At 39.3% G+C, this 16,410-nt stretch overlaps 1 protein-coding gene across 5 annotated transcripts in view; it reads left to right on the forward strand.

Moving 5' to 3' along the window:
- The window catches only part of CCDC148 (coiled-coil domain containing 148), a 147,540-nt gene that overhangs the window by 113,664 nt on the left and 17,466 nt on the right, over window positions 1-16,410 (forward strand). For 4 of the 5 annotated variants that reach the window (XM_089519974.1, XM_089519977.1, XM_089519975.1 and 1 more), the window contains exons 11-12: window positions 1,437-1,577; window positions 9,691-9,809. In XM_089519974.1, the coding sequence (XP_089376100.1) occupies window positions 1,437-1,577; window positions 9,691-9,809 (260 nt within the window). The remainder of the gene's footprint in view (window positions 1-1,436; window positions 1,578-9,690; window positions 9,810-16,410) is intronic. The other variant, XM_089519978.1, reaches the window with a different exon arrangement.

Genomic DNA, 16,410 nt, shown 5'->3' on the forward strand with positions numbered 1-16,410 from the left:
AAGTAAGTAAGGGAAGATGAGATAAGATAGGATAGATAGAGATATGCATATAGGAAAAGAAAATAGAATATGAGGAGGAAATATTTAGAGAAAGCTGAGTGCAGGGATTAATATTAAGTATAATAGAAAAATGGGAAAGCAACAGTGATGTGTGGTTGATGAGGGATTAATGAATGGGGATTGGTGATTGGAATGGTGTTGATAATAATGTTGGGTATATTGATTATATTTTAAAATTGAATAAAAACTTTTTTTAAAAAAGAAAATGTTCCAGTTTCTCTCCTCCTCTCCCTTTTCCCCTTTTGTCTTCAATTTATTTTAATTGCTACAAACCATGTTCAAAGTACAAAAGTTAACTCAACAGGGAGGAAAGGAGAGGAAGGGGCAGACAGGATGAGGGGGACAGCTACATGGATGACCACATTATCTCTGACCCACTGTTTGCTGGAAACTAGTGTTACGATAAACATCAGTGTTTGTATTCTTGGTTGGTTCTTATATTTCCCTCTCCCACCTGAGCATGAGTCTGTTAACTGAAATGCATCTGGTAAGTGTTCATTCTTGCTGCAGGGCAGTTGCAACAAGGAACTGGCAGGGAAACATCAAGCATGTATTCACTCAAACAGGATGTAGTCAGTGGTAGTAAGGCAGGACCCAACTGAGAGGCAGCAGTGCAGGGTGGACAACTGTATGGCATCTGAGGGCCAATTTTTCCCCAGACCCCATTGCATCCCCACACATACACCAAGCCATTTTCAGAGTGACAGCAGAGGGAATTGGGGGTATTTGGGGATAGTATGGGATTCTGGAATGCTTGTGGGAATAGCGGTATTTTTTTGGTGTGTTTTCATACATTTGGGAGATTTTTTTCCTGCATGGTTTGCAGGATACAAATTGCCTATAAATCCTGTTGAATTTTTTTAAGGGGGGGCAGCTGGGGGCTTTGGGGCAGGAAAGGTAGGATGCAAGGGCTCCATATGGCCCATGGACCACCTTACATCCACCCTTGCATTAGGGAATAAATTACTGTACCGGCCTTCCATAATGCTAAGTGACAATCCTTAGTGCTTCCTCAGCTCATCTGATGCCCAACAGTCAGACTTAACTCTTTACCTTTAGACAGTAAAAAGCTCAGCAGTCATAGAGTAGAAGTGGACCACATGTCATTTTAGAGTACTGGGAGAGAGAGAAGAATTAGCCCAGCTGTTGAGTAATGTTGTTTTATATCAGCCACTTTTCAGATTCTTTTTGATCAAAAAGCAGGTTATCAGTCATTTAAGCCAACGCTGACTTTGCCCATCTTCCTCTACATAGCTACCACTTGCTTTTGCTCATGCAGCCATTTTTTTCCTTGTGAAAAACTAAAGCCCAGGGTATTCCTGTCTCTTTCATAGATGGTGCTGATAGAACTCATAAACGTCTCCATTTTTCTGTAGGTCCTTCAGTGGCGTGCGCAGCAGGAAGAGGCTGCCCAACTGGAAGCTGCTATTGCTGCCCGAAGAAAGGAAGAGGAAGAGGAAAAAAGAAAGTTTCAGAGGAAAAAAGAGGCACTTCAGAGAGCAGAGGATAAAGAAAAAGTATGCAAAGAAGGTGTCTGTGTGCATGCGTGTGAGCTGTTTTTTCAGGTGGCTTGATACATTTAAAATGTTAACCGATCTTGATAGTTCATATCCTCACAAATAAGATTGAGCATTATTATAGATTAATGAGTGCTTAGTGGAGGTCTGGCAGTGCTTATTGTAACTTTCACCTTCCATGCTATTTTCAGAGTGATCATATTAACCCGTGCGTGTATGTGTGTGTTTTGAAGTTTGCTTTTATTATGACTAACACATTCTTAGGGATATGCAGGTGTCTACCACACTATCACAGAGAGCGAGCAGTGCAGAGAAACTAGTGCCTAGCAGACTTCTGCTGTCAAGAGCTAATGTGGCAAAAAAATCCACTGTGGTTTCCAGCGCTGCAGCAAGGTATGCTGCAATGCACCAAATAAGCAATGTGATGATTGCACACTGCAAACAGAGCATCACAGTGGCTGCTTCAGTGTGCAGAGGGCCCAGTGCCTGTAGTATGTGTAGTGAGATGGGGGATAAAATGAAATGTCTATCACTCAGTGCGTCTGACTCAGCATCCATTTTGCTAATCATTTGAGAAGCAGATTTCTAAAGAAAAACCTTGATGGTATTCCAGAAAAATAAAAAGGAGCACCATAAAAAGTATATATTTCTCTCCCAGTCAGCCATAAACCACAAGATCAGGCAAAAAATAGAGCTCAGTTTTATAATCTATAGGCTTAGTTTTCATTTTCATAGAATGCAAATAATTCATTTCCTACAAGCCGTTCTTTTTTCACTTCTTTAAGGTTTGCTCAAATGAATGTTTCACTCTTGCAATTCAGGGCATGCAAGGATTTGTTCTTGTATATTTTTTCTGTCGTTAAGGAAAAAACAGTAGAAAACAGAATGTCTAATTATTTCAAAGGAAAATGTTGCACCAAACAGTGAAGCTGGATTTTTTTTAAGTACTGAAATATGGGATGAGACAAGAAATACAAGGAAATCTCATACTATTTTCTTCATATTTCTTAAACCAGTGTTAGTGAGTCAGAACATATTACCAATAGGACTTGGAGAATAATTCACACAGAGGCAGGGCTAGGATCCAGAGACATGTGTAAACACTTCTGTGTCAACATTGGGATTTCCCTGTTTGGTTCTGTTTTTTTCCTCCATTCTGTGGTTCTCATGTGGCAACATAGATGGCTGAGAATCTTCCAAGTTTCAGAAGACATTTGCAGGATGACAGGGAGAGTTGTTTTTCCAAAAGAATTGGTGGCCACAATCCAACAATATGATGAGATAGGGAATATGCGGGAACCTGGTTTACTGTGGAAGAGTGGCCATCTGATGATTTCCACTTGCAGGAGGAGCACCTGCACAATCCATGGAACTTTGCTTTCTGATTTGTTTATTGTGTCATCTAAACCTAAGACAGACATAATAAACCAGGTAGGGTGGGAAAGTTTGGCAGACCCTGGGAAATCACCGCACTGAATCTGTGTGCAACCATAGGAAGTTCAGAAAATTGTACTTTTGGTGGGTTTTTTAAATAATTAATCCCCCCCCCCCCCATAACCCCTAAAGCATACTGGGCCCACATGTTATATTCCAAAGAAAAAAATCACACTTCTGAGAGCATTATTCTTTTATTGCAGCACACAGTATTTTAACCACTATATGGTCAAATGCTGGGGAGGGGCAGTGGGGACCCCATAATGGACAAGGGCCTTCAGGGTGTCTGTCCTTGTAATAAACAATTCAAAGCTGTTCAGTAACCAGGTTTCCAGTTGATCCTTGGTTATTTGAGTCATGCTGCTGTGGCCAGTGCAAGATGCTTTGCTATGCATGAAGAATATCTGCCATATACATTTTTAAGTTCAGCCTCTATTTTCTGAGTTGATTAAACTTTATTTACATTTTTAGTTGCTAATATTACTGTACGTGTATGGGTGTTGTGTGCCTTCAAGTCATTTCCATCTTAGGGTGACCCTATGGAAGACCTAACATGGGTTTTTTTTTGGCAAGATTTGTTCAGAGGAGATTTGCCATTGCCTTCCCCTGAGGCTGAGAGCAGGTGATTTGCCCAGCGGGTTTCATGGCCAAGCTCAGAATTGAACCCTGATCTCCAGAGTAGTAGTCCAACATTCAAACTACTGTGCCATACGGGCTCTCAATATTACTGTATCAATATCACTCTTTAAATGGGGCTTATTTTTATATATGCTGTGTACAGGGAAGGTGAGGGTGGTGAATCCCAAATGCACTGACTGTCATCCAAATACTGCTCAAGAAACAGAAACGTATAGAAAGAAAATCCGTCCTTTTTATAGCCGAGCTTGGGAGCCCAGCTGCTTGAGACCTTCCTGACTTCTGATGTGGTTTTGCTGTCTCTATTATTAGAAAGTAGTTAGCACTAAGTTACCTGTAGGGGGACATCCTTACATAATTCTTTAAGGTCACTTATTCATTCCAGTATGGGAGCCAAGCCATAATGTATTGTCTGAATATAGTTTTTTGTGGGGTTTTTAGGCTATGTGACCATGTTCTATAAAAGTTTATTCCTGACATTTCACCAGCATCTGTGGCTGGCATCTTCAGAGATGTCTGAATGTTGGACTAGGACTCTAGGAGACTAGGGTTCAAATCCCTGCTCAGCCATGGAAACCCACTGGCTGGCTTTGGGCAAGTCACATTCTCTCAACCCTAGGAGAAAGCAATGGCAAACCTCCTCTGAATAAATCTTGCCAAGAAAATCATGTGATAGGGTCATTATAAGCTGGAGATGACTTGGAGGCATAAAACAACAACCATTCATTCCACAGTATGACAAGGTTGTGTGTACAATGTATGTGCATGTGTATGTTTATAAAATAATAAATAAGCTGTAAGAGTACTGAATCAGGATCTGTGCACGGCATATTCTGGCTAAGGAGCATCACTCTGACTCTCATTCTTTTCTTGCAGTCTGGTGGGGGAGTCCACTCATATCACCTCTCCCATGTCTTGATCTCCCACAATGACCCCCGTCTGAATTCCAGTTTACTATTCACAATGAGCGGTGTTAATTTTAGTGAGGGCAACCACCATTACTTTAACTCCCAAGCGTGGTGATGTTACCACTGTGACCTTTCAACCAGTTATGTGCCAATAAGGTTCAGACATCTAACTTTTCCCATTATGAGGGAAGAATAAGGGATTCCCATTGATTCATTTAGTGCAATCAGCATGTGCCCCAACTGCTCACTGTGAAACCTAGAATCAATAAGGGGCACTTGTGTGCTTGCTTATGGCTAATTATCTGCCTAGTTCTCTTCACATACATTGTTAATCCACTTCCATTGCGAAGATGTCTGGGGGCAGTTGGCATGATGCCAGCATGAATATTACCGACAGCAGCAGTGGCTTCAATTACCTCAGTAGATGCCAACCCAGAAGGCATATGGGAGTGGACAATGCATCGTAAGGAATTCTTTGGCTTTTTCTTATATCTGTGCTCAAGTTGGATTGAGAATTTAAGAACTTCATATATCTCTTGTTGAATTGCTCTTCTGTTTTTGGTCAAATAAAATAGTGGCACTGGAATCCTGGAAGGAGATTAAATTCACCATTGATTGCATGTTGTTTTTACTGAATACTCCATAATTTGGCAAACCATACTGGGTTACTGCAAAATATGTTTAGATTATATATGAAATGTAGCATTCTAGGAAACCAATAGTCTCTTCAAAATAAGTACTAAACCTATTAAGTCCATAGTTAACATGTAGAATACCATGGCACTATAATTTGGACTGGGAACTTATATAACTTGGAGCAGGAGCTTTATATCCAGATAATTATTCCCCAGAGACTTGTACACCCTGGCAACCTTTTTATGAAAGAGCATGATTTGTCACTTGGACAATATTGTATAAAACAGGGCAATTAATACAGTATAGAATCGATTTTATTATAAGGCATAAACATGTCCAGTAATATTTAGTAGAATTGGGGAAATAATCAGTATACCTAATTTGCTAGGCCTAATATGATAGTAAGAGTAGCTTTAATAAAGCTGTACTTTACAATATTCAGTTGTACAATTCATTCTTGTGTTGGTGAAACCCAATCTGCCAAAATATCATTGTTTCAGGAAATACTTACTTTTCCTCTGAACATGCCTGGTAGATTTGCCTTTATGCCTTGAAATAACTGTATTTAAAGGAGATCATTCAGAGAGTAACTGAACTGTGAACACATTCCAAAATAAGCACGTACAATAAGCATGTTTCCATTAACTTCCATTAAACACTTACATTTCCTTATGCAGGTTGTCATGGTAGAGCAGTTTTTGAGTTTGCTTTTTAAGCCACTAGTGCTGGGGTGGTTCCTCTGGCATCATTGAAGTTAATCCATACAATTTTGGAGGTGGTTTTTAAAAAGCCTGAAAATATAACTTGCATTTGCTATGCCCCAAGGAGCATAGACAGATGTAGATTCCTCTGTAGTTAAATTTTGTAAAATCAAGGTCTGCAGAGAAAGTCAGCTATTCTTTTGCCCTCCCCTCATTTGAAAGTGAAAACTAAATTCCTAATGACTTCACATAATTATTGGGATAAAATGTTCAGATCTGTAAGGGAAAATAATACCAGGAGTGTGCCACAGGTCGTATCACCCTAGAAAATGGTTACAAGACGGCATACAAATTTCTGTATAAAAGGAAAGATGGGACCACTGTTGCATCCTAGTCCTTTTATTTCATCAACACAGTGGATTTAGTAAATACCCACTTAGTGTAGAGACTGCCACCTAGTGTAAGTCTCGGTGAGTTTGTAACCCCTCTGGAATTTAAGTCTTCCTGCCCTTGGGCTCACTGTAAAATGGTCAAGATAGGAATGTTCAGATTCTATAGAATATCAAAGAAAAACTGTGGAGATGGAGACAAGAAATTACATACCGGTAGGCACTAAAAAGTCCCCCTAGCCATTTCACACAATAATTTGGATTTGTGCATGTGCGTGTGCTTCAGTGAAGCAATTAATTTTGTTAGCTATACATTATTGATGCATATTTGCCATTTTAATTTTAACAGAGTGATGTATCATCCACTCCCTACCTAGAGTAAATACCGTAAATCATATGTTTTTGAAGTAATCACAGTTTTGTTTCTCCTTTGAATATTAATTGCTAATCATTGTTTTGTTTTGTTTTTCACTCTGAGAAAATTGAATTAATGAATCTTAAGCTTAAGCATAATGCTAACTTTTGGTTCCTTGGAAACAAATATTAGATTTTTTTTCGTTTCTTTAGTATATTCCCTTCACTTTTGTAGTCATTGCAAAGAGGGATATTAAGGTGCAAAGAATTGGCTGCCTTTGGCTACTGCTGTGCAGTATTTTCTGTAAGATAATAAAGGAAGGTTTGATCTTTGGGAGAAAGTGAACCTCTGCTACATGAATGTGGTTCAAGCTTTTTCTTCTGGAAGAAATCTCAACTTGGTAAGAATAGGAACTTTCTAGTGGGTGAGATAGTAGACCTGTATCCAGGTCTTTGTTTTGTTAGTGAATAGCTGGTTTTTGCAATTTTAAAATTGGTTGTTTGCATTTTGTTGGTTCAAGGTGTGTACCATCCAGAACGCGGAAAGTTATTTTTTTGTTTCCTAAAAGTAACTTTGTGTCTTTAATGTTGTAGAGCTTTTAGATGACTCATAACATTTCTTCTTACTTTGACTGTGCATGGGGGAAAGGACTCCATCTAAAAAGTAATAATGTTGGAAGCCTTGCTCCTAACCCGCCTAGTAATGAGAAAATGTTACAGTCAGTCCTCTGTAGCCATGGATTCTGCGTGCACGGCTTGAAAATATTTTTTAAAAAACATTCCAAAAGTAAACCTTGCTTTTGCCATTTTATATAAGGGACACCATTTTGTATATAATGGGACTTGAGCATCCATGGATTTTGGTATCTATGGGGCAGGGTATCCTGGGGTTAAACCACAGCAAATAACAAGGTCCCACTGTATTAGTAAACACTGAAAAGTAACAGTAACAGATTAAAGCTGTTTGCAAAAAGAACAGTGTTATGCCTTCTTTTTCAAGAAATAATACTTTGGAGATCAGGATTTGATTCTCAGCTCAACCATGAAAACCACTGAGTGGCCCTGAAAAGTCATATGCTCTCAGCCTCAGGGAAAAGCAATGGCAAATCTCCTCTGCACAAATCTTGCCAAAAAAGCACCCCATGATAGGTGAGGTTGCCATAAGTCATAAATGACTTGAAGACACACAACAATGGAGTGTTTTAGCCATATAGGCACAGAATCGTAAAGTTGGAAGTGACCCTTGCCGCACAGGAATACGCAAATAAAGCACTTGCAAATCCATACAGTAATAGTTTGCTTCTTCCTGGGAAAAGTGAAGTCATGTAGATCGTTACTGTTAACCACCTTTTGGCTTATTAAAATACAAAACAAATCATTCTAAATCATACTTTCACCATTTGACAGAGGGTTGATTTGTGCAAACCAAACATAGCAATAGCAATAGCAGGTACATTTCTATACCGCTTATCAGTGCACTTAAGCACTCCCTAAGCGGTTTACAAGGTGTAAGCTAATTGACCCCAACAATCTGGGCACTCATTTTAGCGACCTCAGAAGGATGCAACCCTGAGTCGAGCTTGAGCCCTTTCGCTGGTATTGAACTCGCAACCTTGCGGTTTTGAGTGAGTGGCTGCAATACAGGCATTTAACCACTGCGCCATCATGTACAACAACTTAATATCACCTTACCCCAAGGGTAATCTCCCCCCCCCCCAGAAAACATTTAGCTCTGAAGCCTCAAGAGATGGGACACGTACTGCATACATATGTGAATCAGTCTTCAAAGTACTGGAGCCTTCACACAATTGTCTCTCAGTCAGTAATTTCGAAACATATATTTTCATACAGCCTTTACTGAAATACAGGGATAGTACATCTAATAGTGAGAGCTGATGTGGTATACTGGTTGGGTTACTGCACTGGTATGTAGGAGATCCAGTTTCAAGTTCTCACTGAGCAATGAAATTCACTGGATGGTCATGGGCCAGTCATTTTCTGCCACCTTGACCTACCCCACAAGAATGTTGTGAGAATAAGGTGGGAAAGTGGAGAGCCATGCATCAAGCTTGTTGGAGGAAAGCCAGTATGTAAGTGTAAATTATCATTCATCACCCTCACTGCAACAACCAGTTGTTTTATTAACTATCTTTTAATTGAGACCATGACAATCCACAGAGGGGAGAATGGCAGCTACTTGTTTGCTTCTTGGGGTGGGGGAAAAATTGGACATATTCCCCCTACCCTCAGGTTTAGAGAAGAATCAGTTGTTTCAATTTAATTAACCTTTAGTTTATCTCTGGTGTAGGCGGATATTTTTTCATGACAGAGGAAGTGCTTGTCCTGTTAATTAGCTTTTGCTCTGAACAAACACATCCATAGTTCTTGGATGTCATTCCATAAACCACACAGCCAGACGATCAGCTATGAAATCCGCAAGAGTATTTCCATGTATCTTCTCATATTATAGCACTGACACTTGAGTTCTGTTTGCTTTCATTGCAGATAGCTTTGATCAGAGTGTCCAGAAATTGCCAGTTGTTCTTTCTCTGCCTCCTGTGACATCTGCTTTCAGTTATTCTACTCTCTCTCTCTCTGTGTTTAAGGAGAAAATCTAAAACACAGATGACCAATATTCTATTTGTTTAACTTCCTTGTCTTTCTTATTCATACACTTGCATTTTGTCTTGCATGTCCACTGTTGGAATTTGCTGTTACATATTTTAAAATTGGTCTTTTGCAAATGTTTGTAGAAAGTTAATAAAGTGAAAATTAGTTTCCTTCCAGATTTTTTACAGTAATAATGCTATCTGTGATTCATTTTTATATAAAGAGTATGGAATGAGGGTGTTGCAACAAGCACAGTCAGGCCTAACTGTTCTTTAAGCGAGTTCTTGTCCCAAAATGTGAAATGGACAGTTAAATTGCTACCTGGCAATATGCATTGGGCAAATAAAACTGTTATTATAGAAACCAAAATAGCTTTCACCCAGTGATAGAATCTCTCTTCCTCTCCCCCATTTTTTGTTACCTTTGCATTTTTTCAAATCTTTAGATGAAAAAGTACTGGGCTGAAAAGCAACGCCAGTGGCAGGAGCTGGAAGCAAAAGATCTACTGCGTTTGGCAGAATTTAAGAAATTAATGGCTGAACAAGTGATTAAAGACAGAGAAAGGTAAAGTTGCACATACGCCTAATAGAAGACACACAAAAAGGAGTCTTGATGATTGAGTAATCTTCCTATTGAGTCAGGGGCCATTCATACTGTGGAAATAAACCAGTTTGGAACCGGTTTATTTCCATGATCCGATGCAGTTTGTGGGGGATGCCCCCCAAGCACATTTAAACCAGTGTATTTGGCACCAGACTATTGGTTCTTTTTTTAAGAACCACAATTATCTGCATCTTTGGTAGTGTGAGTACACTACCGAATTGATTCAAATTGTGGTGCATCGTTCCCAGAAATGGAGGTGCCTTCCTTTTTAAATCGATACAGTGGCAAATGTCAACAGCAACAGGGTTAAAATGGCATGGAGAGATTTCATCATGGTAAATAGAGTGGGAACACCAAACCGATTCTGAATTGGTTCTGGATCAGCGAGGAGATGTGAATCTCTTTGTTCAAAAAAGTAAGTGTGAATGACCCCTCATAGGTTCAAAACACACTGCAGAAATCATCCAGTTTGAGACCGTTTTAATTGCCCTGGCTCAGTGCTAATGAATCCTGACAGAGAAGGCTGAATGTCTCACAAAACTACAGTTCCCTAGCATTCCCTAACATTGAGCTGGGGCAGTTAAAGTGGTCTCACATTGGATGATTTCTGCAATGTGTTTTGGACCATAGTTGCAGAGATCTGTTTAAAAATCCTCTTTAGATCTTAAAATAATTGTTTCCCTTTAAAAATATTACTACCTTTATTTATCATTTAGCATGGAACTAAAAAATAAATAATTCGCATAGAGTTACTCAGAAACTCAGTGGAGCTTACTTCTGAGTAGATTTGCACACAGTTCTTATTTCTTTCCCATTCTTATCACACTGTTGATATGACCTGAATTAAAGCACTGATACACCCTTGGTCCAAGGAGTGAAAGGTTCATGGTCACCCTGAAATGGTGGCGTGAGCTGCCTCCATTGCTCAGACCAATAGGTAGTGGTTCTGATAGACCTCAGATGGTGTAGGGGTTTGTGTGAAGTTAACCACCACCTCCGAGCTTCTCCTTTCACCTGTATATTCATAAGCTTGTACAACATATGTACCTGTAGTGAATTAGGCCATTATTCCATTTAGCTTAGTGCTTCCAAATATGACTAACAATAGCTTTCTCCAAGATCAGAAGCTGAAGTGTTTTCTCTGCTTCAATTATCCTGTAACTTCAGCTCACAGCATCCTACATCCTTAAATCATTTCAGAGCTATCACATAGATTTGGTCTCTGCTGCTTCAGAAGGTGGAGCCTAAACCAATGGGGTTCAGATTTCAAGGAAGGGACTTCGACTAAATTTTAGAAAGACATTCCTGATGGCATGAGCTGTTCAGCTGTGAGACACACTGCCTTGACAGGTACTGGGCTGTCTTTCAGGAGAGTTTTTAGACAAGCTAGATCACTACATTGGTCAGCAGTATTATGTTTTGTTTTGGGGTTTTTTGCATTGGCAGGTGGTTGGACTAAATGACCTTTGTGATCCCTTCTAGTGCTCTGATTCTCTGATGACTGTAGGAGACAAAAGCAGCTTTTAGATTCTGACAGCTTGCAGTCAAAGGACGTGATGCCTTTCAGGCTTCCTGTGGCTCTGATGAGGCCAACTACTTTCACCTCTACAGCTCTTTTTGTGTTACTATTCTACTAGCAAACAAAAGAAATGAAATACAGTATTTCTGTTTAGACAGCAGTGTCCAATTTCTCTCTGTTGCACATTATGATGCTCCTTGTTATAATGATAACTCTTAAGAATATGCCTTTTGTCCTAGGACTTTCACCTCATTTTGAGATTGAGAGATCTAGGTCTAATCTGCCCTGCAGAAATAATGCAATTTGACACCATTTTAACTGTTATGGCTCCATCTTATGGAATTCTAGGATTCTGGGCTAAATGTCTCACAAAACTACAAATCCCAGAATTCCATAGCATTGAGTCATGGCAGTTAAAGTGGTGTCAAATGACAGTATTTCTGCACTGCACATTAGACCCCAGCTAAAGATATTGCCTGAGGCACTCAAGGGCAGGTTTTTTTGCATAAATGTTTTCAATAGCAGTTATAAGAAATTGTGGTGATGACAACAATTCCACCTGAGATATGCAGATACTGCTTCATTCCATTCTGTTCTATATTCTATTTATTGATTAATACATCGGGATCTTAAAGTATTTTTTCAGTTATTCTATCAATTGAGTTAACATGAGACGATTTTCTTAAAATTAACATCCTTCATGAGTGTACTGGGTTGGGTCTCTGCTATCAGGTAAATAACTTTTGGAGTCCTTGTTAGCATCGTAATAATAAATAATTAATAATTTGTTTTATTTATATACCGCTGTTCCAAAGATCATAGCAGTGAACAGCAAGTAAGCTAATTAGCAAGTACCCAAACGACAACAGCTATCCAGTACAGAGGAGTCGTCAACTTGTATTAGTGACCATATTTGATACTTTTTGAGTTAGGTTTGCAATTTGAGGCTGTAGAAAGATATGAACATATTAGAGGAGTGAATTTTCCTCTATTGCTAACCTGCTTGTACAGTTCTCATAGTGGGGGGGAGGGGGAATGAGAGATGGGCCGTGTTTGTGCACTTTGATTTTTGGTGTTTGTTTGTGTACTAAATAACGCTTGAAAGTGCATCTTCCTTCAGCCTTAGCCTCGGGGGATGCTACATATAACCAACAATGAAGAATTTGATTGCTGGCCAGGGATAGTCTGGGTTGAATTAGTCTGAATGCTCAATACTACTATTTTTTAGGAGAAAATGCTGGACACCATCAGCTAAAGGTCTGGAATACTTTATCTGCTATAGACCACCTACTGCATCATTTACCACCAATGAGACTTTTCATAATAGTAATTATATGTATCAGAGTTTTACACTGAAAGAACCTCTAGGGAGGCCTGGACCTGCATGCAGTTTTGGCATAGGCCACCTTGGCCCAACAAGTGATGGTGTTAAGTCTGTAAACACAGAATGAATAGCTGTAATCTAAGCAAGGTTCAATGAGAAATATTTGGGATATACACCGCATTTAAGTTTTGTGTTTTCATTTACTCAGCACCCTAATGCAGTAGCCTTCAATGGTTTCAACCACACTCACATTTTGACATATCCAGTCCTGTCCCATTCCAATTTATTTTGAGCTATCAATTTTATTGCATTTATTCTGAAGGTTCATACCACAGCTTTCAATCAAATAATTCTCAAAATGGCTTACAAGGAAGAGATAATAATGCAAAAACCCCAAATCTCTACTCACAGAAACAATAAACATTTGTGGTGAATTTTCTTTCTGGAAAGGAGAGAGAGGAAGAAAGGACCCTACCTGTTTTTATGGCACACGGCTGGGTCTGGTCTTCCCATGATGCTCTTTCTGGAAAGCAGGAATTGCAACTTCTGAGTAGCCCTTGGTCCCTTGGCAGTGGTGGATGCTTTTAATACCAGGAGAGCCAGCATGGCACAGTGGTTTGAGTGTTGGACTATGACTTTGAAAACCAGGGTTCAAATCCCAGCTGAGTCATGAAATGCACTGAGTGATCTTGGGCAAGTCCCACTCTCTTAGCCTCAGAGGATGTCAATGGCAAAACCCTCTCTGAAGAAACTTGCCAAAAAAAACTCCTCTGCAATAGATTTTCCTTAGGTTGCCATAAATCGGAAACAACTTGAAGGTACACAACAATAACAACAAGCTTTCCTGTCAACATGACCTTATTTTTGTTTCACCGTTCTGCACTGGGGGAGAGAAACTATTTTTTTGTTGCTGAAAATTGGTTTTCTACCCAAGTAACTCTTTTTCTTTCTTCCCTTGCAAAACTTACAGTGGACCCTTGTTATACGCTGGGGTTTGGTTCCATGATCTCCCGTGTATAACAAAATCCGTGTATGCTCAAGTCCCATTACATATAATGACATAGCAAAATGGTGTCCCTTATAAAAAATGGAAAATCAAGGTAAATTTATACTTTTTTGGAATATTTTCAAACCGTGTATGCTTAAATCCGTGTATAAAAAATCAGTGTATAAGAAGGGCTGACTGTACTTGACAGAACAGGTTGGACCCCTATGTGGTTGATACAATAATTATTTGTGCCCACAGCTACTTTGAATGAGGTTTGTTTGCCTCCAGTGGTGGGAATTCATAGAAAGATTCTGAATGTCCAGTCCATGTCCCCCAGCTTCTTTCTCAAGTCATTCTGTGTATTAATGTCAATTTACCCCATTTCATACATTTCCCCTTAAAATTCTTTAATTGCTTTCATTGGAATCATTTATTTATGTTTAAAAGTTGTATACTTTGTCTACTTTGCTCCCAACAATTCACCTGCAGTTCTTTTTGACTCCAAACAAGAAGTATTTTAGGAGCTTCAGGGCAAGTTATCTTATTGATCTGCCTTTGAGCTCCATTTATTATATAACCTGTACTCTTAGACATCAGTTCTGCTTAAAGCATTCACTTATCACAGCATATCCCCACTGACAATGGAAGGCACACATTTCCATGATCTGATGACCAGGTTGATCAATGGCACTGTGTTCATATTTTAAGTGTCAGATGAAAGACAAAGTTGTGAATTCAATAGTGGTTTTGATGCCAACCAGCACCTTTGAATTACAATTCAGTGAATTTAAACTTGTATTTTGTGGCCATGTTCAGGTTTCTCTAACATGTGCATGTTGCTTTGCTATGAAATCTTGTTTTGCATTTTAAAATAGACTTTTAAACGAAATTGTTTAGGGAGTCATGCAAAACATATGTGATGTATATGCTAGATAGACTGGGTGGGGGAATTCAGTCCAAAAACAAAATAATGAACTGGGGAGATCAAGTGTCCAAACCAACAGGATAGGTTCCCTTTTCAGCCTTATCTATTAATATTCCTCCGCATAAGCTTGTTGAAGACTTCAGTTTGTTAAGAAGGAAATGCAAAACTGGAAGCCAAACCGTTTGATCCAAATTCTCAAACATTCTGTGGAAACAGAATTATCAGAGAAGGAAATGGAGATGCTTTCTGAATCTCTCATTTGCTCTTTGACTGATACAGAAGGCTCTCTTTGGGTTGAACTTCTTTGAATCTGCTATGAATATTTATTCTAGTCAAAGCAGAATAGAGATTCCTGTGTGAAATAGTGTACATATTATAAACATGTTCATAATGCACTTTTAAAGCTTTTATAATAAACATGGTAGCTAAATTTTCTGTTGCATATGTATGAGATGCATCCTGAAAGAAATTTTAATGAAATTATGCTTATCAGAAATTACATGAATGTGTGTTCACAGTACTTCAAAAGTGCCTTCACTGAAACCAGTATACTAAGCTCATTATTCAATTTCTTGTTTAAAAAAAGAATGTCGCTTAACCATGATATTTAGTTAAAAATGAACATGGGGGAAGAAAGGTCTAATTTTAATGCTTCATCGTCCTTCCAGAATTTGATTTGAAGTGATACCAACAATATTATTTCAGAGTATAAGAAACAATGTTTGTATGCAACACAAAAAGTGGCTTGCTGCCCCTATAACATCCCTCCAGATGTGTGAAAAGTACATCTAAACAACTGACTGCTTGCAATTCAGGAGAGTAAGATCCATATGAATAAATGTCTGCTTATGCAGTGGTACTTCCTTCTCCTCTACTCTGCCACCACTCCATAATCTGCTCTGGAGGGCACCAGAGCTCTCCAGAACATATTTTGAGGTTGCACAGGAGGTTGCAGTGGAAAGGTGAATTGGAAACAATTCTGTCAGTGTAAGAACTTAATTGGATTCCATCTTCAGATAGATTCCAAGCTGGGTATCTTGTCTAATTCTATTTCTGGTGACTTCCTTGTTTCCCATGCAAATACTGCTAGACTAGAGTCATGGCCAATATTGATTGGGTGCATGTCATTAACTTGGATATTTGTACAAAGTAAATTGAAGTCAAAGAGCCAGCATTGTGCAGTGCTTGGGTGTTGGACTAGGGAGTTTATCGCATTACAAAAAAAATCTGACTTACCCCTGCTGTGTTTAAGCCTATTATGGGATGCAGTCGGGTCTTATCACATGCAAAATGCCACCAATACCACCGCCCGATTGCATGCCTCCTAAAGCCCATGTATAAGCCATGCTCAGATGACCGATTTGTAAAGTCTAGAGCTTCCTGACTTTGCAAATCAGCCATTAGAGTACAGGTTGTAGGCGGGTTTTAGACAGGATACAGTCAGGTGGCAACATCGGAGCCCTGGTGGCGCAGTGGTTAAATGCCTGTACTGCAGCCATTCACTCAAAACCACAAGGTCACGAGTTCAAGACCAGCAAAAGGGCCCAAGCTCGACTCAGGCTTGCATCCTTCCGAGGTCGCTAAAATGAGTACCCAGACTGTTGGGGGCAAATTAGCTTACTTGCTGTTCACCGCTATGATCTTTGGAATAGCGGTATATAAATAAAACAAATTATTAATTATTATTATTTTGCATGTGTTAATACCCAACTGCATCCTGTAATAGACCTGAACACAGCAGGGGTAAGTCAGGGAGTGTTGTTATGCGATAAACTCCTAGGACTCTGGAGAACATGGATCAAACCC

This window comes from Sceloporus occidentalis, unplaced genomic scaffold (genome assembly GCF_023333645.1).
Source record: "Sceloporus occidentalis isolate IW3139 unplaced genomic scaffold, rSceOcc1.0.p SCAF_4, whole genome shotgun sequence".
Classification (NCBI taxonomy): domain Eukaryota; kingdom Metazoa; phylum Chordata; class Lepidosauria; order Squamata; family Phrynosomatidae; genus Sceloporus; species Sceloporus occidentalis.